This window comes from Seriola lalandi, unplaced genomic scaffold, assembly GCF_002814215.2.
Source record: "Seriola lalandi dorsalis isolate HSWRI2012SDOR001 ecotype SW California unplaced genomic scaffold, Sedor1 jcf7180002054658, whole genome shotgun sequence".
Classification (NCBI taxonomy): Eukaryota; Metazoa; Chordata; class Actinopteri; order Carangiformes; family Carangidae; genus Seriola; species Seriola lalandi.
This window is the reverse complement of record NW_019525211.1, coordinates 713,727-739,694: the sequence shown is the minus strand read 5'-3', so window position 1 is coordinate 739,694 and position 25,968 is coordinate 713,727. Positions and strand designations below refer to the sequence as shown.

At 40.4% G+C, this 25,968-nt stretch overlaps 1 protein-coding gene across 2 annotated transcripts in view; it reads right to left on the bottom strand.

Annotated features, from left to right (window-relative positions):
* The window catches only part of arap2 (ArfGAP with RhoGAP domain, ankyrin repeat and PH domain 2), a 115,282-nt gene that overhangs the window by 20,957 nt on the left and 68,357 nt on the right, over window positions 1-25,968 (bottom strand). For both annotated transcript variants that reach the window (XM_087177851.1, XM_023420851.2), the window contains exons 15-22: window positions 23,343-23,468; window positions 14,740-14,884; window positions 8,958-9,060; window positions 8,061-8,259; window positions 2,439-2,502; window positions 1,712-1,875; window positions 796-1,008; window positions 422-527 (exon numbers count right to left, since the gene is read on the bottom strand). In XM_087177851.1, the coding sequence (XP_087033977.1) occupies window positions 422-527; window positions 796-1,008; window positions 1,712-1,875; window positions 2,439-2,502; window positions 8,061-8,259; window positions 8,958-9,060; window positions 14,740-14,884; window positions 23,343-23,468 (1,120 nt within the window). The remainder of the gene's footprint in view (window positions 1-421; window positions 528-795; window positions 1,009-1,711; window positions 1,876-2,438; window positions 2,503-8,060; window positions 8,260-8,957; window positions 9,061-14,739; window positions 14,885-23,342; window positions 23,469-25,968) is intronic.

Below are 25,968 nucleotides of genomic sequence, written 5' to 3'. Positions count from 1 at the left end.
GCACAAGAAACAGACCAGACAGAGATACAAACAGGCACAGAGAGAGATAGAAGCAAAGCTATATACAGTAGGCCAGAGAATATAATATGAGGTGAGTTTTATTATAAAGGGTTAGTCATACAGCTGTCAGGGGCCTGTTGTGTTGTCCGTCCAATTTATTGCGTTTCCTGTTTATTCATAAATATGGGAAGTACATTGTTCAATGTTGTTTTGGCATCTTAATCTCCTGGTTTTAATGTTTTGAAAACACTTCACAACATGAATGTCCCCGTCAGGATATTAATGTTTACACAGACAGGGAGCATGACCTTGAAAAACCCTCTCTAGTATAAGCTCTAAACGCGTCTCATATTTGAAACCTGTGTGTGTGTGTGTGTGTGTGTGTGTGTGTGTGTGTGTGTGTGTGTCTGTGTGTGTGTACCTGTACAGATGTTGCAGCAGAGCATCGAGGGTTGACCTGTTTATCTTTGGCAGACTCTCTATGAAAGTGGAGTATTTCTTCACTCTCTGCCTCTCATCCTTCTCATCTGTAAACCCACACAGATGAGGAGTACTTGAAATAATGCCAAATGTAACAAACTATAAACGGAGACATGACCATGAACACACAAAGGAGATGAGGGTCACACTTTACTTTCTGTATTATTTATAGAACATTTCATATTTTTTCCATCGGTAGTGATGAAATCGTGTGGCTGCTGTTCAGAAACAGCATAAAGCAAAAAACACGGACTCTATATCTTTGAGACATTGGCATATTTTGTGTCACTCCATGAAAGTTCACACCTAACATACCTAGGGCGGACACCCAGTATGGATAGAGCTCCTTGGTCAGCAGCGCGTCCTCGGCTTGGGTTAAGAAGCTCTTGAGGGTGTCTGTCACGTCCTCCAGCTGGTGCTCCTTCTCTCTCAGTTTCACGTTACGGGCGCTGCGGGTGAAATCCTGCAGGAGCAAGGCGACTCTCCCAGGGTCCCCGGGCCTCTGGTAGACCCCCTCTTTGCATAAACCTGGTTGCACAGATGGAAAGGATGAGTCAGATTCCTTGATCAAAAACTGGCCCTGGTGTTTTAGTCATATTGTGACTGTCTGATGATTAATACCCTCTAATGTGTAGAATCTGCAACAGCAAATGACAGTAGATAGATTTCTATATGACTACATACAATTACAGGGCAATAACGGACCTTATAGACACTTTGACTTGTGGGATGTAACAACGTTACATAAGCACATTTGAATCTAAATTGCCGGTAGAACAAAATTGTCAGTGCAAGGTATATTAACCTTCTGTATCACTTTATAGTTTCACTCAAAGTTAACTTTAATGCCAGTCTTTCATTGCAATGCACACTACTTATCATGATATACGTCCCCCCTTTTGCATTTATTAGCCATTTCTCAGGCAACAGGCACTATGTAATGTAGATTTGCTGTGGTGTTTATATTTTTGAAGCAATCCTGCAGTAATAGTACACTGAAAAGTTAAGACTACATTTTCTACATTTCTAAAAAAAAAAGAAAAAAAAAATATGGTGAAAGTAGAGATAGGATAATGTCACAGTATTATGCTAGACAACATTAGAAAGCATGAAATTCTCATCACGACACAGCACACTGGATGAATCAGCTCCTTAAGGGGAAATCATAATAATAGTCCTGCAGAACTTATTTTTTAAAACTTTTTCTCCCCATAAATTTAATGCATCTCACCATACTGAGTGACAAAAGCAATGCAACTGTCGACTATTATAGGGACTCCATTCTTAGTCAGCTGTTGGTCACTGAGGGCCTTGCCATCTGTGTCAGCGGCCATCGAAATGGCAGAGTGCCACAGTGCAAAGTCCGTCTTGTTGAAGCCATGGATGTAAACTGTTCTGTTAAAAAAAAAAAAAAAAAGATGAAAAAAAAAGTCATTATTAATGAAGAACCTCGTAATATAATTTCCTATAACAGTATGGAGTTTCATATTTTAAGAGCTAAAGATGTTCATATATTTGGAAAAGCAGTGGTAACTCATTACATAAACAAACCAACAAGATTAAAGGAATCCAAAAGCGCTTCTACAGAACACACATCTATAAACAACCACCAGTTTCCCCCACGAGGTTTGATCAAAAACACACAAACGAACGGCAATTAACAGAGTAAGCACAAAGTCTTGTTGCATTACTCTAAAAGGGAGCCTGAAACTGTCGGCTTGTGTGAGGGCTGCGATGTGTTACGTGCCATCTCACCTCCTCTCTCTAACTAAAGCAGGCAGCCTGGCGAGGCCTTAATTACCTCGGATGGTTACAGTAGGTAAAGTGCATTCGGACTAACAAGACAAAGGCAGAATCAAAGCTAGCACAACTGCATAATGCATAGACTTGCAGTATTACAAATACGTTGCCAATTAGCAAACCTTTTTTTTTTTTCCATTTTCAAAGGAATGACATACCTTCTGCCCTCCACCATCAGCAGGACTTGGATCTTGTCCTCGCCCTCGGTATGTGTGGAGACAGCTGAGGGAAAAAGGCAAGGGGCTTTAGTAAATGCAGGCTCCGAAAACATTGGTGTACATTCAGAAGAGCAACACGTTCTGCGCTAATGCACTGTAATGTGTAGGGAAGAGTTTAGGTTTGACATTTGCAGTTGTTCAATCTCTGTCAAAAGCATGGACACTTAGACGCTTTCGCCATGAAACCTGGAAGTTGACGCATTCATTACCTGTCACTGAAAGGTCTCCCTTTTCCTAAGTATTCATTTATGTTTTAGGGCAATCATGGCAAATAATACATTGCACAATATGTCTAGACATAGCTGACTATTTTTTCTCAAATGTGCAGACATACAACAGAAAGAAAAGTGAACGACCAGTACAGGAGTGGAAAATGCCAAATGCATCCAATTCAAGTTAATAGCGTTTTCTTGTTGTAATGGGAAACACGAATTCACTTTTTGTGTCAGTGACTTACTAAAGGTAGTTTAAACAAGTTAAAACAAGAGAGGGAAGCAGGGCATAAACACTACTGCCATTAGTCATTAAGCTTTATATAAAGTTGTTTTAAATACTATTACCAAGTAAGACTGCACCAAGGGGAGTATTAACACAGTGTAAAAAAAAAAAAGAAAAAGAAATCTATTCAGTCAATCTTTTAAAACTGAAGTAACAGTGCAAGGATACAGAAAAACTGGGCTATGGGACTCGAAAGCTCAGCCATAATCTCTTCTGTGGGTTCAAACAGCTGCTTGGATCATGGCAACAAACACACGCACACACGCACACACACACACACACACACACACACACACACACACACACACACACACACACACACACACACACACACACACACACACACACACAGAAGAAAAAAGTACAAAAAGAGATATGAGGCTCTGCAGTTGAGTCACAAATCTCCTTGAAACGACATCTGGCACTTTCATCATACTCAAGTTCCCACTGGTTGTGCTCAAATAATGGATGTAAAACCTCAATAAACAGTTGATTTCTAAAGATTGTTATCTCACTAAAGAACTACGTGAACAGAACGTAATTGTCAAGTAATGCATGATTTTGTCGGAGTGGTTCGACATTTTTGGGAATAAGTTTATTTGCTTTCTTGCCACGAGTTAGGTGAGAAGTTTAGACTCGAGGCCAGCTGTCTCTGCTCAGTTTACTGTCTTTATGCTAAGCTAAGCTAACCGGGCCAATGGCAGTGGCTTCATATCTACGCCGCATCGTGTGATTTTCACCCTCCACTTTTAAAAAAACATTTAGCATTCGAATGACAGAAAAACAAAACTTTTCAATTTCTTGTACCAATCACCACAATCTCTGCATCCGCTTCTTTAGTAAGAAGTATGTATCAATAATCTCCACTGACAGAAAAATTAATTTGATTGTTGTCTCAAAAGAGGACACAAGGACTGGTAAAAAAAAACAAAAAAAAAAAAACATTACGTAATAGTGTTATTTTGGCCTTCAAATCATTTTTATAGGCCTTTGTATGTTGAGCTAAACAGCAAAAACAATTAATTCCCAAAAGTCTGACTTAACAAACAATTTGCTTTTCATTTTCGCTGGCAGATTTTCAAGGGCACAGTATTTCATACTGATATAAACAACAAGAGAAGAAAGCAGAGAACTTCAGAGATTGATATTGACATGAGAGGTTTATTAACAGTGTTATCAGGTAAATGCAAAACACTTGTCATTGTTGTTTGAACAAACACACAGCAATCCTCTTTTATCCATCTTACAGCTCAGTGGGAATTTTTTTATTACTTAATATGTTTGTGTGATAAGGAACTAAGTCTGCAGCCTTGTTCTCTCCATTATTTGTACTGGCCGTCCTGTAAGACGTTTTCATTATGTTTTTCCCTTCTAAAAATCAAGTGGATTCAGGTTGCTGGTGCATATTTTTCATTGCAAGCGTTAAAGTTTTGATTTTTCGTTTTTTTGGACGGGTATTACCTCTGCAGACCTGGGTTCAGTTACCACCTTTGGTCTCCAATAAACCGTGTTCATGGGTGGGAAGCAGTTGAGGGATCCGATGTTTTTTGTTTTTGTTTTTGGTGTGATGGCATCTTTTTCTGATTGGGAAGGGGGATGTAAAGATGATGTGGCACTGTATAAAAACGAATGCTCAACCAATACTGATATTTAAAATAAACCGGCTGATAATCTTTTTTTAACATAAATGTAAGCATAAGCATTTATTGATAGGGGTCTCTTACATTTTGTTATTTAAAAATCATAACTGACGTACAGTATATGATGGACATGACAGTTTACTATGTTTTTTTTTTATTGCTGGACAATAATGAAAATTAACTTTCAAATGTCTGTACATTTCTTGGTACTTATCAGCTGACATATATACTGATACGGATGTATCTGTTATAAACCCATGTCAGCCAGCTGCTTTATGCAAACTCTTATATACCTAGAGTATACTACTCCATATGCACTATACCGTTCTACAGCGTCGCTGTCCTGTGAAAACCATGGATCTCTAGAATGTAAGCTTTTCATGTGCTAAGAAAAACAATCACTTTTTCATCTTTCAGCTAATCCACTGGTTTTACAATGGTTTATTTAGTTTACAGCCCACATAGGAACACTTAATCCCTCATTTTATCTGGAAAAATTCAAAATCACAGAAATTCGGAAATACATGCTTCTCACTGTTGTCTCCCAGGGGAACAGCAAAAAAAAACTGAGGCTACTTGAAAGGAGATGAACACTCAGCAGGGTTATTGTTTGCAAAATACAAATGACTATAGGATACTATTTAAAGTGAAAGTTCAGCTGTTTGAATGTCAGTCATAACATATCTTAGCAACAGTGGATTGGTTTGATTAACTTTAATGTACTCAGAGTGAGTATTGTGCCGCTGCAGGCTATCGCAAATAGTGGGAAAATGTTCATCAGATCAGGACTGGTCTTCTTGCCCGTTCTGAACAAGTTAGCTGTGATATCTGAGCTAATAATCATGAAAATAATTTTTTTACTTGAACCTCAGTGTTGACACAGTGAAATTTGACTGCTAAATATGCTGGACTTCAGTCTTGTGCTGATGCCTATCTTAATTTTCAGATGATTGAGCAGAGCAATGGGATTAACATTTTTTTTATCTATTTAGCCACTGCCTTAAGAGAAATCCACTGAGAAAATTGCACTAAATGAGATCAAAGTTAATGTGCTTATCTTGTTTGAAAACCTTTCATTTCAGAAAGTTCTGGGTGGGAAGGCTGATTTGTGCACTGTGACAGGTTAATGATTATCCAACTGTATCTGTCATTTTCCACTCATTTTACTTTGGTTCTAGTTATTTGTGCGGGAGACATCTTGACACACGACATCACAAAAAGATCAATCCTCTCTCAAGTACACAGCTAAGCCCCCGGGAAGCCATTCTGAGAGGTAGTGCACTCTCATTCTTTGGAGATAGGATTCCTTTTTTTTTTGGTTTGTTTTTTATTCATTTATTTATTTATATAGCACTTTCCAAAAACAAAGGTACAAAGTGCTTCGTAGTGCAGAGAGATTAATATGGAACAATTGACACAGATCAATAACACATTTTGAACAATTAGCTTAAGGCAGTAAAAATTGCCTTAATCATAGGGTTGACACAAACAGAGAATAAATGACAGACACGGCAATTAAGGATAAAATGAATAAAAGCCAAAGATTAGAGCTTCCACTTTACCTCCAGTAAGAAAACCCTTTGGCGGGATTTGAGAAAAGATTTTAAAATGATCACAACTCTTGCAGCCTGAGGCCAAAAAAAGCAGGAACAGACTGCATCACACTTACAATGAACTCCTGATGCAGTATGAAGTGCTGCATGTAGGAAACGTGTAGTGATTTTAATTGAAAAGTATATTCATTTAATCCCTCGGTGCTACACAGGGCCCACCTTTCATGTGGTGGTGTCACTGTTAGAGAAAATAACAGTTAATCCCGTGTCACAGACTGCGATTCCTAAAGGAATCCTTTCAGTGCTCCAGAACCTACCATCCCCCGACAAAACACAGTCCCTTCTGGCGCTAACGGCTCCCTGGCTGTGACAAATACGGTTTGAGAAAGCCGGGAATAAAAATGAGCACCGCTGCAGTTCTTTATCCCGCCCGAGGTGAGTAGATGGGGCAGCACATTGCGCAATTTGATCCGCGTGGAGCTGTAAATAGATTAAAAAGATCCAATGATTCTCCCTCCTTCTGTTCGCACTTTTCACTGGCGCAATCGATTGAAATGTTACCAAAATCTTTATTATCTGTCAAAGTATGTGTGAACTTTTGAGCCTTCCATCCCTTCTGGCAGCTTCCCCCCACTAACTGTCCTTTAAATAACTCCCATTTGTCAGCCATGTGAAGATACTTACATAAATTCATGTTAGTGGGCAGTGGAAAACGCTGCAACCACGACACCTGCGCACTGTGAATATTCAATACGCTATGCTGAAAGCAACGTAGATCACATTACTCTCTCTGAAGATCATGTTTTCACACCAGATTTTGTGAGAGCAGCAAAATGAAATCTGAATCCTATTTTGACTGATGCATTACGTAATATTGACCACTGCTGACTTCATGTGAACAGATCCTCTCACACACAGGCCTGCGGCACCTTTTCAATCTCCTCCAAGCCCTCTGCAAGCGTGATGTTTATAATGGAAGACTAAGCCAGCCAATTAGCGATCCAACAGAAATGTGTAATGGTGTGAGAAGCTGAGATGTCTTCAGACACCAGCCGCTTGCGTGCATCCTCCGACATCATTAAGCAGTTACAAATGCAAGTAGCAGCAAAGTGTTATGGATTGGTAGCTTTTTTGGAAATTGCAGAGTATAGGAAAATAATGGGAGTGAATTTTAGAAAAGCCAGAAATTACAGCAAGTTGAGTGCCACCGATACTATCAACCATAAACAGATATGGTCACTTTGTGCTGGAGGATTTTATAAGTCTGATTTATTGCCAATTAAAAGCTTAGCTGAAGCTATTGAAGGAAGGACAGCTTGCTCATGTAAACTGTGGCAATTTGGGACAGAGCAAAAGTAAAAGTGTATTAACCAAAAATGCATTAAATGGAGTGTAACATTTTTCTTTTACGCATACATAATAGAAAAGGTCAGTATCTGAAGTAAAAAAAAAAAAAAAAACTCATCTCAATGGATCTGACATGAAGAATAGATTTTTGCTCACAGAGGCAATGGCACTCTCTTGTATCTAACATTTTTTTCTGAGCATTACATTTGGAAAAAATGGGGATCATGCTACATATATTCAAGGACGAGGCATTTATGGCTTCACAACAGCAAATGCTCTCATTGAGTGTTGCATTATAGGGGTTTTTGGTTTTGAGGGTTTTGCTTTTTGAGTTTCTTTGTGTCAAAAACACGACTTTGATAGTGAAGTGTTTATGTTTAAAGGTTTGTCTTATGTCTGGACCAATACAGTTGAACATTAGCTTAACAACCGAGACTACAAATACTTGCTACGGCGCTGAGCTCTCATCACGAAGAGGCAGTGAGAAACAGAGAAATAATCATGCAAATAAGCAGCATTCTTACTGAGCTCCTGTAGTTGTTTGAGTTGAAGGACTTCCTGCTCGCCCTCCTCTTCTCCTGAGCCGAAGTGCAGAGCAGAGCCTTCCAGCATAAACCAGCCCAACCTCCAGTGGTACAGGTCATGCCCCTCTTTGTAGTGCAGTCTGCCAATCAGCTCGCTGTCTTTCTGCACCAGTCCCTCCACTTTGGACGGGACGAAGCACTGCAAGTCGGACACAGACGGTACACAGAGAGGAGCGAGAACAGGCTTAGGAATTAATAACTTTCACAATTAACTGTGGGAAACTTTTCACTGCGTAACCTCAGGACAACACAAAAACACGACAGGTGCAGCTTTTATTCTTGAAGGGATAAACCTTTGCACGGGTTCTGAATTTTATTTTGCAAGTACAAATCCATCTCTCCTGCTCGCCTCTGTTTGGCCATTGTGCTGTGATTCAAAATGAAATATGGAGGTGTAGAAGGGCCGATGGTACAGAAGGAGAGACATATGGACTGATGCAGCTATACCTCCCACTATCTATGACTGTGTTGCCTGGGATTAAAGAGATAAAAAAAAGGGAGTTGTGGACATATTTATGTAGGGTGTTATTACAAGATCCTGTCAGCATGTGGGGGAAGAGATAGCAAGACCACTTGTCTTACAGAAAAAAAGCACAGGCAGAAAGGGACTCGCTGAGGACAATGTGTGTATGTGTGTGTGTTTTGCCAAGTAACTCAGCGGATGAAAAAGTGTGAGGTGGATGTGCTGTAGCTCTGCAACATGTTCACACAGTTTCTTCTTTGTAACTTTAAGTGAAAAACAAATGTATAAAAAGAAACAATGGTAATAAGTGTGCTTGTGTGTGCTTGTGTGTGCTTGTGTGTGCGTGCGTGCGTGGCATATGCACAATGTGCTACCTTTGTCAGTGCCTGGATCCAGTCATGCTGCGTTTCCTGAGTTTCAGCTCCGACAACCAGCGCTCGCTCGGTCTGCAGGTACAGCTCCACGGTAAACACAGCCCTGCCACAGACGCACAGCTCACTATTAGATATCTGGAATGGAAAATGTCCTCACACCCACAAGCAGGAAGCAGGCAAAGAAACATCCAAAACTATGTAGGCTACATGTGCACACACAGAATGAAATAAGGGAGGTTATACTTCAATATGCCAGAGCAAGCCTAGTTTTGCTGGACTGAGAATCAAAAATAATAATAATAATAATTATATAATATTACATAATAATTTGTAACCATGAATATATTAACTATATATAGGATTATTTATTTATTTTATTTAACTTTTATTATTCCAGTCTAGTTTCACTAAGCAATGATCACACTTGCACATGCATTTACACCTTGAGGATTCCCACTACATTCACAGTCTAATCATTTGGCAGCTCAGCTCATCTGAAGCTGCTGGTGGTTAAACGCCTCGCTCAATGGAATCACAGTTGTGGCACTGACGGAGGGGCATGTTCTTCTCTCTCACTTTTCCCACCAAGTTTTATCCCGTTATGTTACGGCTTTTTCTTTCTGTGCGTTGGGACATTAGCGAAACGTGTCCAAGCGTCTCAGTAGGTCATGACAGAGGGCGAGCATGCTGGGGAAACTAGCTCACCTAAATATACTGCAGCTGTTTTAACATTATCAATTACACCTGTGCTTTTCCTGCTGTGGCAGGCCGAAACGTCTGCTGTGAAATGGAGATCAGCTGCGCGTAGTCACGTGGTTTCAAAGAGATTAAACCAAATGACGAAGATTTGTTGGCGAGTCTTGTCTATATGCTGACCTTTAAGAGTTAAGGCTGGATTATCATGTCATATGTTTGATATATGGCATGGTTTATTCACTAAGTCTGTTGCCATTGCACTTTGTTGCATTTTGCTTTTATCAACACACCAACTTTTCCACCTCAGCCAAGTGCACAACTTGCCAATGTGCATTAAAACTGATGGCTGGAAACTCACCTATGGAGAGGACGGAGAGGTGATACAGTTTAAATATTGTGCACAATTTCAGACTCTCACAGGGAAGACAGTGTCACACTTGGTTCACATTAAAAGTGCCACTAATAGTTGTGTAACAACTAAAAGACAGAGCTAAAGAGAGAAGTGCAAAGTGGGTGTGAACGTCTGATTGTCAGTTTCAGAAAGTTACAGATATCACCAATCTGACATGTTGTAGTATGAGTCTGTTTTAAATAATACTATTTTAATACACGCCGTGGCTAAGGTGCAGTCAGTTCAGCCACAACAGGCATCTCATGGGTAAAAACAAATTTTAATGGTTTTCCAGATAACAATGACTTTCTGATACATTTTGCATGAATTTCAACTCAAAACCTCACAGCTGATTTTATTTATCCTCACACTTTCATATAGAGCTCCCCAAAGGTAAGAGACATTATTTTTCATTATCAAGTCTGCACAGAAAGGAACATCTGTCTAGACTTCGGGATATCCATATATAGTTTGAAGTTTGTTTTTTTGAAAACTTTTTTCCATAAGCAAAGACTTCAGATGTTAAATACAGCGACAACGTCAAGCTTCTTCTTTTTTTTTTCTGGAATCATCAGTATAAAGTAGATTTTCCAATGTTTGTGTAAAGACAGTAACTTTGTTTATCAGTACACAGTGGCTTTGCTCATGTTATAATGTAATGTCGTTCACATAAACAGACTTTGCCTTAAAAGTGTCATGCATGCAAATTTCAACGTGTATGAGTCAGTCAGTGAGGGACAGTCTCCCTGCTGGGTTTCTATTTGAACAGAAAATTGTATGCGTGCACGGTATGAGGCTATACACACACCAAACGCATAATCCTTCAAAAAGAAAAGGATCACGCATTCACTCCCACACTCATTCGTCTGCACACACAAGACACACATTTGCAGGCAAAGCCCTTGCTGTCGGAAGCAAAAAGGCAGCTATTAATCTTTGTTGGTCTTTCTCCTCCTGTCGTCTCTGCCTCCGCCCTCTCTCTGTGTCTCTCTCTCTCTCTCTCTCTCTCAGTGACGGCACAGAGGTCAGAGTATCACTATCTTAATGGTACGAACAGAGTGCCAAGCTGTAGCTACGTTTCCATTGGTACGCTGCAGCGACGGAGGCTCTAAATGCTACAGCGATGGGTGTTTAAGGTGGCGTGTCACGAGGGGTCACGGCAGCGCTGAGTCGCTCTCTTCTCACGCGTGTCAGGGGAACAGGCGAGACACGGGTGTTTGTGTGCCCTCACGTGACCCCGCCTCCCTCCTCCTCCCCGCCGGCAGGTGTGCAGGCGCTTGTTAGAAGGGGTCCCGGAGGGAGAGAGCGAGGGAGGCTGTGGCGGAAGGGTAAGGCAATGTGCTGGTATCATAAAGAAAGGACAGGAGGAGAAGACAGAGGGAAAGAGAGGATGAATGCTGCATTATGACTGATCAGTGATCAGGTTTCTCCCCTACCTGCTCCTGTAATTCTGAACCAAACTGGTATATTTTAGTTGTCTTAGTGATGAATATGATGCTAGTGCTTTGTTTTTTTGGGTCAGAGCACTCGTGCTCATGCTGCAGTGAGATAACAGGCTCTGGAGTGAGGAAGCACATCGGCTTTTCTTGTGTGAGTATGTGTTGAATTCCAAGTCTAGATAACTTTATTAATCCCAGAAGAGAAAACTTTTTTTTTTAGACCTTTTTAAACAGAACATGGATACAATTTAATACATTTTTCATGGTCATCCTGTCCAAAGTATGAATGTTTGACAGAAAACCAGTGGGGATGATATTCTTGAGAGATACATAATATGAATTTTTTCAATACTTCTCAGCAGTATATATGGCAATAAATCTTAATGATACCATTCATTAAAACAGTGATACCTAGACCTGGATAAGCAGAAGAAAATAGGGGGATTTTATCTATAAGCTATTGAGCTTTTGATAAAAATCAAAACTTGCCCTTTATGAGACGATGAGTTTCCTTGCTACTGTAGGTCACAGTCAAGACAGTGTTTGCTACAGGTGTGATGGTGCTGACTGAAACGCCACAATAAAGGATTAAACCCACCGTTGCAACAATCACATTTTCAGTTTATAGGTGTGTAATGTCCCTGGACGGACCACAATCAGACAGAAAAACATTTCATAATTAAGATTAGGCAGGTACGAGAACACATTTAAGACTTTTGTAAATGAGATCAAAAACTTTTAAAACATTTACAGGCCTTTGTGGAGGAAACTGAATTTGGTATAGACGAGAATAGTTTCTTACTGTTGTGTTGCGGTTCTGGAAATCTGTATTTTTACTTTTGCAACATTCTATTATCAATAACTTACTTTACATTATTGGGTGTTATTGGGGGGAAAAAAAGAACCAAGCAACCAGTACAAGTCATTTGCAACAAAACAAAACCAGTCCTTCCCATGTACTTTCTGTAACTCACACCTACATTGTTGGCATGTGCAAAACACAGTGTCAGTGGATTTGATATTGGCTGGGAGATAGGCAAAGAGGTTCATCATTATTATTATTATGTGCTTATCTCGGCGTACTGGAAAAACACTTTTTGTTGTCGACTAAAATTTAACCGAGCTTACAGACACTCTTCCTTGTGCAGGAGTCTGTTCCATGAGATTCACCTGTGGTTTCAACATGCACAGAGTTACCTATAGTGTTTCTGCAACCTTTTATTTTCTCCTTAAGGCTTTTGTGTGCTCAGAGAAAAGTCTTAATTCCCAAGCCCTTATATATTTATCTATATACATAACCCGTCTCAGTGGCAAAGCTGGCAGCTAAAAAGTCTTTAAAAACTCAGATATTTTCGTTAGTGTGTGTGAGAGAAGGAGACAGTGAGAAAGGGAGCGAAACGGTGCAAAAAAGCAGCCGAAAAAGGACAAAAAAAGGAAAACCAGGAAAAGAGCAGTCAGGTTTGTTACCAAGGTTTTTTTTTGTTGAATTTGAAGGTCAGAATTGACTGAGAAATATTCTTGTCGAAACAGGAAAATGAGTCAAAAAAAAAAAAAAAAAGTCCCTGGAAAACCTCAACTTATCACCAGCCAACATACTGGCTTCGCATTAATTCCTTAGGAGAGGGTTTGTAATATTCATACAACTTTAGCAAACGTATGTGTCGGGGCAGCGCTATAATTCACGGTGTCTTCTGCCACTGTGAAATTACCCAAATGCTGTGTTTAATGGAAACGACACCTACGGCCTCCTGTAGAGCGCCGATAGGTTGCTGGTGGGAGTGTGTCATCTGCATACGTTAATATTCATGAGCAGCAGACAGTCAAAAGGTGAGGCGTCCCCGCTCTTTTGGCGGCGCAGGCACGCTGGGAACGCGGGAGTGAGAGGGAGAGAGGCAGAGTTTAATCCAGCGAAACGCGCTGGCATTATGAGTGTTAGCGACAGAGAAGTAATAGCCACTCTGGAGGTGAGGCCGTGACCTGTAACTGGGATGTATGCGCTAAGCTAAAAATGGTACGTGTCACTGTCGGTTTGTAGAGATAGAGCATGCACAATATTATCACTGTAACCTGTTGCGACTGTGTATGTGTCCGCTTCATTATAAAGGTCATAGTTTTATCTGGCCAGATGTGTTCCTAATAGCTGTATAAATAACATTTACAAATAAAAGCATTGTTCCCTCTTCATAACATCTGCTACTGTCATTAAGGACCTGGCTTCTGCTTTAATCATAAGTCATTATCAGACTCTTCGCCGAGGGACTGGCGCGCACACACAGGAACACACATACAGGACAGATCCAGTAGGAGCGGGTAAACAGGAAAGGATTGAGACGTCTGCTTCTTCTTTGTGTGTTTGTAACGCTTCCAGAAGAAATAAAGAAAAGTTTGTCGCCGGAACAACTTTTTAACTGAATCATAGTCTGAGAGGAGAAGTGAGGGAAGCGGTGCAGTAGGTGGAAAGGTACAGTGAATGGAGGGAGGGCAGTTAAAGACGCAACATTCGCCCGCATCTCCGCCTAAGTAAACAGGAAATATAGCACTCATAAAGCCTTGATAGGTTCTGTTAAAGTGAATAATGCCCAAGTTAAGACTATGCTAATGAGACATATGACAAGGAGGAGAAAAAATGCAGAGGCCTGGGTTTACATGTGTGTTTATGTCCTTAAACCAGGCTCTGTAATATATGAATTACATGTGCAGTTCATTGTAATTTAGCCAAATAAAAGAAAATAAATCATTTTAAAAGGGGTTTTGGGTGTGTACGACATGTGTGTCCTTAAAGCAGGTTGAGCAATCACATAAATTATGATTTAGTGGAGAGGATGCAAATTAAGCATTTCAAATGTGTGTATGTGTGTGGGTGTGTGTGTATGAGAGCAGATTTTAATGGTGAGTGTAAATGAGTGCCCCATAACCTGGCTGAACAGCTGTAAAGTTTGATTTATGTGTAAATTACCATTTAATACAGTGGATTTAGATTAATATTAAATGTTAGATATTAATATTCATGCTCTAACGGCCATGGTAAGTCTGATTTTGGTGATTTAACTTCAATTTTGAAATTCTATCTTAAACCATTTGATACTTCAAAGTTTAGGAGAAGAAAATAAGTAACAAAAACAAACTTTTTCTAACCTTGCTGCGAAAGTTTATGGTATATATATGGTATATGGTAGATACAAGGTTTTTTTCTAAACAGCACTAATACGACAACACAGCATGTAAGTGTGTTCATACAGTACGTGTTTGTTCATACCCAGCTCCAGTCATTGTCTCCGTGTTGCTGATGGCCAGGCTAACCACCGCGGTGACATCCACCCTGCCGATGGCCGACGGGCTTCTCTCGTTCTCATAGTAACTCAGGAAGCCACCCTCCAGTGTGCACCAACGACGTGTCATGTCTGAAATACACACATAATCACCCATATTTCCCATTAGAAATATACTTACATACATACATACGTACGTACATTCATACAAGGACAAAGACAGACTTACTTGGATGAACTACTTGGATAAACTTATTGGTTATTGGTAGATGACGGGAAGGAAAGTCAGACACTTTATACGCCCATCCATCCACCTCAGTCATTCAACAAATTTTTGTGGTGGCGTTCAAGGGTCATGCATCTTTTTGCTTAGCTACTGAACTGACTCACAGCTCGTTTTAAGTTGACTGAGTAAAGTCTTGACACAAGATTTAGCATATTAATTAAGAGGTGCTGGTGGGTGGATGTTGGTACCTTTGGACGGAGCCAAAATTGCTGTTTCCTATTCCTTTAACATTTTCATTAAGCGCATGTTGGCAAGCTGATGATAGGATTTAGCTTTAAGTACAGCCTCACACAAACACCAGAGTGCCTGACTCATTCTTGTTCTTTTGTAATGCAACCAGCGAAATGTTATGCTGTGTCATGATAATATGCTGAGTGACAGCAGCTTAAAAACAGAGAAGAATAATGAAGACAGAAAATTGACAGCAATATCTATTTAAAGTTGGCTAACATTAGCCACCAAACTGCTCTTAACTTTTCTTTTTTTTTTTTTAAGGAGGAGTGTGTTATTTCCTCTTTCAAAAATTACATAACACTACTTTAAGTGCCACATGGTTAAGATTCAATACCAAGATAGACAGTCTCTGTTAAATGTCATTTCGTGTGTACATTTTGCAACTTCATCTGATGAAGCACCCTCCAACATGTCTGGTGCCATTATTGGATTATTACTGTAGAATCATACATTTGCATACTGATAAAATTGAACAAATTGGCTATTGTTTGTGGAGTCAGAAAAAGAAATTAATTAGAGCCTGCAATGTTAGTGATTGGTCTGTGAACAATTAGCACCACTCCAACTCCATTTAACACAGCTAATGACTCTCTACAAGCTAAAGCAGCACTACCAAGAAATCGTTTAAAACTTCGGAGATAAAACGCTGTGCATACAGTTTTCACACATGGATGGATGTATGAAGACGCTGCATTGTCAGAAGCTTTGACCTTTCTTCTTCTTTAGGGTACAGTTGACTCAAAAACCAAGTCTTTTATATGTATATCCAAACCAGGTGGATGTAAGGCTACCACCGAGCTAACATCTCTCCGCGATCAACATCCAAGATACAACGCCAAAAGGAAAAACATCCGCACAATCAGATGACCATGCCTCATCTTTCTGTCCATTTGAGAACAACTGAGTCAAGCAAACGGCATGTGCAGGCAGACACAGAGAATTAAAAGAGTTAAGAGACTCCAAGTACTGAGCAGATTTCAATCAACAAACATGATCTCAGTGGAAAAGCTGGAAAACACACAACATTGTCTTTCATGACTGTCTGACTGTGCAATTTACATAGCCAATGAGCATGAAGTTCATGAAAACATACCTAATTTTGGATTTTCAAAGTCACCGTGCCATCTGCTTTTTTGTTCCGCAACAAACATCACACGCATACACAGACACACACACTCAGACACACACTCACACAAACAGCACCCCCACCCTCCCCCCACCCCCTGTCGCTTGCGACTCCAAAGTTTCCACTGTATTCATCTCATGAATATGCTAATTGTGCATTCCTCTGCCAACTGTGTGATGTTTCTGAAGGAACAGATATAGTTCCAATAAAAAAAGGAAGTGTCTACAACTGGCTGTTAAAAGAAAAAAAGATGTGATAAGCATAGGAAAGGAGGATGTCAGTTTCACTCTATTCACCCTTGAGCTGCCTGTCTGTATGGCTCTTTCTGACTTTTTCTTTGTCTTTACCGTCTGGAGAAAAAAAACAAAAAAAAAAACAATTTGGACATGATTCTGCAAACAGCTTTAAAACTGCAAAATGACTAATATTTAGTAGCTTACTGTGGCATTTAAAAAAAAAAATATTCTTTTGACCCCACTTCCCTTCAAGAAAAGAATTATTCCAGCAGCTGAAGAATCATCATCTCTATCTGAAATGAACCATGCATGTAGCAGGTTTGTATGTGTGCATGTTTGTGTCTGTGTGTGTGTGTGTGTGTGTGTGTGTGTGTGTGTGTGTGTGTGTGGGAGAGGGAGAGAGACTGACTCTGGTATTTAAAGTCATTACCAATCCAATCTATCTGACAGGACACAGTGTTGTCTAAGTGACAGAAAAGATCGTAATGCACTTCGCTTCCGTTGCAAATGTGTCCCTGGATTGCTAAGGTTTTGCACAAAATGTCATGTCTATCATTTCCCACCGGAGGATAGTTAAGTTTTTGTTTTGTCCCATATTTTCCAGTAATTTTGCCTTCTTTCCCGAGGTCCGACCTCCAGTAGGGTAATATCTGAACAGTGTCATTTGCACTGACATCTGAAACGCTCACACAATCATCTTCTTAAGAGGCACACTTAATTTCCGCACTGAAGTCAATTGCTATCATAAGCTGCTAGAAAGCTGTAATGCCACTGATTATCGAGATATTTTGCTTCATAATGGTTCCTGTGGACGCAGAGGTTATTAGGGAGTTTAGCTTATGTAGGAACTGATGTAATGGCAAATACAAACAGTATTGTCTGGGGCAATGGATCCCAATCAGAGCCTGCAAGATAAACGAAAAAAATAAAAATAAAACATAATCTCCCACGCATACCTGTGTTGTTTTATATGTGGTCCTTTAATCTTTGCTTTTTTTAAGCCGACCTAAAGGCATTACTCTACTGAGGGAAATCGGTCCAGAAGGAAATATCTCTATCATTTGGATTGTGAGGAAACTTTACAGACATTCATGCCCCCTGCTGCAGTTATTTTCTTTTCTTTTCAGGCAAAAATGTCAAACATCCTGTAGTACCAGCTTCTCCAATTTGAGGATTTGCTGCATTTTCTGTATATATGTGATAATAAAATGAAAATGTTTGGATTTTCAACTGTTGGTGGGACAATACAAGGACTTCTTAGGAAGAAAAACTGTTGAAATTAATTAAAGACCTTACATAAAGTTTAGTTTTCTTAGGAATTACTGGATAATTTCTGACTTCTTTAAGCTTTTGAAAATGAAAAAAGGAGGAAAATATCTTTTCTGGTTGACTAGGAGTCCCACGTCCTGTAGTTTTCCGGGTTCTTGAGCCATAAATGTTGGGAACCATTTAGAGCAGGCTTTTATAGGAATTTTAATGAACTACTGAATAATTGTATCTCTTTTTTCTATATCTAAAAATTATCAACATATATACATATATACAGACATATAAAAAAAGCAATAGACATATAACTAGTGACAAGGGGTCACAGGAGACATTGTTTCATTTTGAGTGGTCACGAGTCAAAACAGTTGGGAAGTGCTGGTCAAGGGCATGTAGAGTCCCAAAGAGTATATGTATATGAGAGGACTCATATGTCCTAATACATCAAAAATATTAATAGATCTCTTTTTGATGTTGGGATATGTGGCATCAGGATCATGTCTCCTTGAACGAACAGCATCTGACAGAATCTTTCATCTACACTGCAGAAAAGGGGAAAAAATGTTTTTAATTTGCTCTCACCTCCAAGGACAAAGAACCAAAAAATCCCTCTGTGAATCCAGGAAGCAAATTGCTGCGGGATCCTGGGTCCAGACAGCATGGACACATGAATGGGCTCACTACTCGGCCAACCAGTTTCTGAAAAATTATCCTAATAAAGGCCAGCACACCCACAGGTACAGATGTCCACATAAGGCCTTAGCATGCCAAGGAAAAGGAAGGTTGAGAAGGAGAGGGGATTTAACAGGGGCCAAAAGGTGAGCAAATGTTTGACAAATGTAATTTCAGATACAGTTATCTCCTTTGGGTTTGAATTGTGAATGAATATGAGGGATTTGGTAGATTAAGGAGAGAAGCCAGAGACAGAAAAAGACAGAAGAAGTGACGCCTCTAAGGAGAAGAATATCTCAGACCCTTCAAAAAGTTGTATGACCATAGATAGAACCAGTAGCATTGGTGTGGCTGCCATTTCACTATCAAAAGGACTATGGTGTAAATGTGGAATAGCTGCATTGAGTTTTACTGATGATTGTAACTATTATCCAGTTTGGTTGGAATCTGTGGCGCAAGTTGCTTCCGAAAATGGCAGTGAAAGCCTCTGGATCCCTTCAAGACATTCCACCAGGAAACTGGCTTTATCAAAAACGTGCACATCACCGCACCACAAGCATCCTCCTTCCTTCTTTGTTTGTGGTTAAATATTTCCTTACTGGGTGGGATACCACTTGCTTCTACACAAGCACCAGTGCAATGGGGGGAACAATAGTGCTTGATTTACAATCAAGCAGCTGCGTCCATTGCCAGCTGTTCCACACACACACACAGTATCGGCCCCGTGGCCCAGCCGTTCTCCACGGGGGTCCACAACCAGCCGCCAGAGACAACGCTAACGGAAGCCAACCGTGGTACATGCCTCCACCAGCTAAATTGGGCCAATTAGCTTGTACGCCAAGAGTGCTCCCCGCTTAGCATTTTCCAGAGGAAAAGAGGCCTACAAATCTACAATGTGGAATCTATGTCTCGCTTTGTCTGCTTTTTTTTTTTCCTCATTCCCTCTCTCATTTCAGCAATTTGTACAATAAGCTAAATGCTCTAAGTATGCGAGATGAACAGGTTGATTGGACTAATCAAGTCATCAATGAGGCAATTAAACTGTCTTATTGTTCATCCACTGAATGGACAAAGTTATAGAAACATATTTACTCAAAAGTTTTGACTCTGCTAACAGCGCTCTTCCCAGATTTACCCAACGTCCCTCTAAACTCTTTATCGACATGGCACAGACACCCATTTCAGTATGCATCGAAACAGCAGGCTGTGGATCTTTCCACTGAATCACCCTCTTCCCTCGCTCACTCTCCCACCTCTTCCCCTTTCCGCCAATCTTCCGCCTATCTCGCCATCAGACTAAAATATCTGTGATGAAGACATCTGCTGGACAGCTTGTCAGGGGGGCTGAAAATGGAAATCGAGAAACTGAAGGGATCTGAACGATCTGTCTGTGCCAGAATTACAGCCCACTTCATTACAGGGAGGAATGAACAGATATGGCATACGATAAAGAAAAAAAAAACACTATCTACCATGTATTTTTGGCTTTAGCAACAGAGCTACTCACGCGTTTAGACAAGCAAAGGCGCAGTAATATGAACAAAGACATTCTGAAAAGCATATTAGATTAAGACAAATTGATTAAATAGGCTTTTGTGTACTTCTCATGAAATATAAAACAGAACAGCATAAATGTCACTTCTTAGAAAGTCCAATCATTTAACATTCTTTGAGAACTAATTCTCACTATAAACCATAAAGAAGATTTGGTTTATTAACAAAAACTTGACTCCAGCTTTGTAGTTGCAAAGTAATTGAATTGTTCATGTGGGCTCAGATTTGTGTCCTCAATAAAACTGTTAACATAATTCTACTTCTCTCTCTCTCTCTCTCTCTCCCTCTCTCTCTCCCTGTCTCTCTCTCTCTCTCTCCTCTAGACAACCCCTCCTTTACCTCCCCCTCAGCAGCAGTTGTGAGTTACTGTTGCAGGCAAAAAACAGAGTGCCGCTGATGAGGAAAAGACAAAACTAATCAGAAATTAGGGGTGCCATCCCTGCTGCCACTCACCATTCCAGACGGGTGCTGCCTACTGTCTCTCTTTTCCTCCCAAAGTCTCTCACAGAAACAACACGGAAACGCACAAAGCAAGTACACACTCTTTAATGTGAGTGTAGCATGAGTCACTACCCTGCCCATTTGTGTGTTGGGGGGGGGGCTGGGGGCTTCATTAACGTTGGAATCAATTGTGTAAACCGGATATAGAGCGGAGCTCAACAGAACAGCAAATAAAGTGGAGAATAAACCAGTTCAACCTTGATTTAAGCAGAAATAAAACAGCGAGGAATATTGTTTTCCTAAGCCTACTGTAATCTATATTCCCAGCAGCATCTAGAATGAGCACAGTCTTGCTAAATGCTAAGAAGCACGGTATTTTGTTTCATTATGGCGGACCAACACGATGATCCCCCGTGCCACCTCTGTCAAGGCCATTACCAAAATTGCTTGCCAAATTAATTTATGTCATACTCTGAATTTAGTTCCCATCAGTGGAAATACAAAAGCCTATTGGAGTTGTCTCCAGTTAAAAAAAAAAAAAAAGCGAAGTTTAAGACGCTGTGCCAGAGTGCTTTTATTAAGCCCTGAGCACAACCTATGAATTATTAAGAACTTCGGTGTATCTATAGACCATCAAACCATTAGCCTGGGAGCGAAAGGCATCCTGGAGTACATTCAAAAATACCTCATCCCTCCGTGCTCACAAAGTCCTGACAGCGCTTCTTCGTGATTGAAGAAGTTGGAACGCATTGTGTTTTAAACCCAACCTCTCTGAATTTTTCAACAGCTGCAGCTGCAGTTAAAGCACCATTAAAGCACAAAAGCCAAACTCGCACCGCTCTCCATAATAGATGAAATAACAAGGTATTTATTGGCCGAAATATTACCAGCACTTATCTGAGGGAAGACAACTCTGGAATGGTGTGGTGTCTGTAAGTGGTACAAAATGTACAACAGTGACTAAAATGGACCCTGGCAAAATAGACACCTGTAGTGTTAGTCCAGGAACTCACTGTACTGTAGAAGGAACAGTGCAACAAACCATGCATTATCATAATGACTGGCTTTTATAAGAACAGCAGTGGTGCTGTTTTTCTGCAATTACTGCAACATGAAGAATCACACTTTAAAGATAAATGCTTATTTAAAGCTGCTCAAATTTCTTTTATATTATTATATATCAAATGACTATGTGTAATGTAAAAGGAGAACTCAGAGAATTCTCTCGCGAATCTCTACGGAGCGTTTTAGTGTTTTTCAGCTCATTGTTTTGGTTTTACTGTTGTGGTTCACTCTACTATTACTCTCATCAACATCGTTTCCAGATGCAGGCAGCTGTTTCCAGCAAAAAAAAGCAGAGAAACGCATTGCCCATTGCTTGTCCAGCACTTAACAGCAAACAAATTTAGTAAGAAGTTTAGCATTTAGCAGTAAGTCAACTTTACTAGGTGATGATGTGTTTCTTTTGTGTTTACAGTTTATTCCTGCTACCCCCGGATGGCCAAAAGATAATGAATGCAGCTTTAAAAACAAGTCAGACGGGGCAAGAGAAACAAACGTAAGTAGAGGTTTATGGAAGAGACAACAAAGGTGAACAGTGCAATTTGTGAGGGATTTATTAGCTGCATTTCAGGTACACTAACTTTTAGGTTTACCTCCACATTGAGTCGTTGGTTCAGATAAATGGTCTTATTTTAAACACGATTGATCGTCTTACCGCTGGACCCATCAGACTTCATTGTAGACACCATGTTCCCCAGAACTCAGCAATTACTTTGGTGAGTAGAAAAATTGATTAAAAATAGACATTATGACTAGAAACTATGAAATTAAGACCCAAGTTGAAAGATATTAAAATTATCCTTTAACTAATGAAATTAAAATTGATTCCATTTGTACAGATAATGAGAATTTCAACAGAAATTCATATAAATCTTCCCCAATCTCCTTTAAGGGGCAATTTCCCAGACCTCAGTCCTGTTCATTAGCAAGCATGTACAACCACCAATGAGAGCAGAGCATGTGTGGGGTGATGGAAATGGAGATGGATGTCTTGCCCAAGATTCAGCTCATTCAAGTGGCAGGTAGCTACAAGCTGTCACCCCCACACGCACACATTCCTCCTCCATCCCTCCCCATCCTCCAGCCCACTCCTCCACCTTCCCAATAACCCCATTCCCCAGGGGAAGCATCCAAAGCCGACTCCATCTCCTAATTACCCATGGGCCCCTGAAACGCTCCAGCTGTTTGGAGAAGTGGGACCATTGCGGAGCAGGAGGTGCAGCAGCAGCAGCAGCAGCTGAGGAGTCTGAGTGTGAAATAGAGCCTGATTAAAAGTTTTAAAGTGACTTGGAAGACAAAAGAAGGGGAAGAAGAAGTTTTGGTGGAAGCTTCTCTCAGGTAGATTGAGAGTAGACTTCGACCAAAAATTTTAATATCTATCTTTATTTTTTTATCCTGGCCCTAATCTACCCTGTTCTTCCGGGGAGCATTCACTGCTGGGTCATCTACGAGCATACTTCTGTCTGACAAGTATTCCCAGAGGACCGATGCAGAGCGAATTTGAAAGACAGATTCATTGATCGTTTTGACTGGACTGTTTGGTGTACGGATTAAATGATTGGCAGTTTGACAACTGACAAACTGACACTGATTGATCGATCAGCGCTTAACTAGAGTAGACCTCTGACAAACATGCAGTTTAAATTGCTTACAAATGGATTGATGGATTGATTGGCCTTGCCGGGGATTTTGCAAAACGGCATTTAAACTCACCATCTCTTCTGCGGCGCTCCAATGTCGACTTGGCAGGGCCAGAGGAGATGTAGAGGAAGCCATCCATGAAGAGGGAAGCGTCAGACAGCGAGGGATTCTCCGACCACTGCTCGAGTCTGGGGAAATCTACAAAGGGGGGTAGAGACACAGTAGATGAGCAAGGGAATGGTTTTCCCCAAAGAATGCAATGGCAGTGGTGCACCATCCTGATCCTGCACTTGCACTTGTGTAATAAGTTCACCTCCACTTCCATACTATTACTTTTAAATATGATTTTTACTGTCCTTGATCCCCAGTGAATACTGGTATACTGCTCTCCAATGGCAACCATGTATCACTGTATTTTGTGATAAAGACAATTTCAGATAAAATGAAAGATTAATTGCTCCTTTATAAGTTGAGTCTTTCACTGCCAAAATTTATATTCAGGTTCCAGTTTTTTAGGAACATCTAACTAAAGCTAATGCAGTCTAATACAACAGTCCCGCACTAAATTCTGCTTCATGAAGGAAAATAATGATATAATCACTTTTTGTTGAAACCCCATTTATATCAATGAGGGCAGACTCCACAACAGAAACACCCCAATACATCTCAACAGCACCACAAACTACATCCTCCAAAATGACCACAATGTTGAATCAACACCACTTTAAAAAAAATAAAAATTCAAGGTTCAATTTTGCCGACACAGAATTTTGCCTGTATTACTGCAGCAACTGCATATACAGCATTATCCAGATATTATCTGTCATATTGTGCAGCTTCCATCACAATCATCGCTGATATCCTATATTATAAAAAAATTGTTTTGGATTTGGAATGTAGAAACGTTCCCAGATTAAGATAGCACTAATCCCAAATGTGATTCTACTGTATCTTTGTCTCCCCAACCATATTCACGTTAAAAAACCTGACGACAGAGATCGTCCTTCAACCCGAAAACATGGATTCATGGCCCAGCGTTAGCGTGCTGCTACACTGCTGAAGTGTCCGTAAACAAGACGCTGAATCCCCATCAACTTCATGATTGCTGTTCTTCAACCTGCACTCTAACCTCCATGTGGAGAGTATTTCCCAGCGGGCATCAATAAAGAGGCACATTATTATCCACTTTTGTCCATGAGGAGCATAAAACATGATTATACAAACCGCTGTTTATTTAGTCATGACTTTGTCACATGGTCATTCTCTTGCAAAGGCAAAGATAAGGTGTAATGAGAGCATTACAATGCACCAAGTAACCTTCCTGTACTGTATCCGTTCAAAATAAGCTTTACACTCTGTCCTCTCTTCATCATTGTCCATTTAAATGAAAAGCTTTCCTCGCTCATTTTCCCCCTTTTTCCTCTAAACTCCCTCTACTCATCCTTTCTTGCTAGTTTTAAGAGATCCCCACATTCAACCTTATCGTTCTCAAATTCAATTAGCCCCAATTCTGGGGTTCAATTTTCTGCCAGAGCCTTGGCAATATCTTGGAGATTTTATCTTCACTACCTCTGGCTCTCTCATCAAGCAAGGTAAAGTAACTTTAATTGAAACCACTTTTAATTGAAGCGACATTTCCACCCTTTACTTACACCACCGACGCCACATCTCAAGGCCACGTGTCAATCCACGCAGAGAAAAACAAGACAGTTTGTTGTGATGCTGTACAGGTAATTTGTTTTTTGAAATACATGTTTATCTCAATGACACTCCTAGATTAAATAAGTAAATGAAAATGGAACTCCAACATGGTGATCATAAATGAGGACTGTAAGGAATAACAAGATGAAAAACCAGCTAACAATAGCATCATCATCACTAGGTAAATTAGCAGCAACAACAACAATAACAATAACAACATTATTATGTCTGGCACGATACAGGCATTTTTATGCACTGTAGCTATTTCTTTAAAATGCAATATATTTTTAATGTGTGCCAAGGATGCTGAGCCAATGAGGAGCAAGGTGACATAAAGCCTGAGTGACGCTAGGTAGCAACATCTGTAATCTAGCTGTGAATCTAACATGGAGAATGTGCCTGCCAATAGCTGCATCATAAATACAAGGAATCTGACATACAATTTAATCAGCAAACTGCAGGGAGGCGAGTCTAACACACACACACACACACACACACACACACACACACACACACACACACACAATTGTCCAACCACTCAGGTTGAGAGAATGTAAATAAGCCAGTGGCTTGATGCTGTATCAGTTGAAACAAGGCTCTCTCCGTGAGCCTTGTTACAACAGTCCCTCTGGGCCCCTAAAGCTGGACTCTGTTAAGATGGGACTGTGATGTCTGTGGGGGCGGCAGTTGAGAAGTCTGGCCTGTGCTGATTGGCTCAGTCCCCAGTGAAGGGAGGTGACATGACGGAGTGCTCAATTAGCCATCTGGTCGCCCACGGCAACGGTCACAAAGTGGTGCCCGACAAGCAGTGGACAGTGGGGTAATCAGAGGCACTCGCTCACACGCACACGCACAGGCACGCACGCGGAAATACAGCCACACATAGTAAATGATAACACAAAGGACTAACATATGCAAGGCGAGCCAAGATAACATGTACAAGGCAGTTAAAGATAAAAGAGGCCAGAAGGCTAAATTTCTAAGTGTAAAAACACAC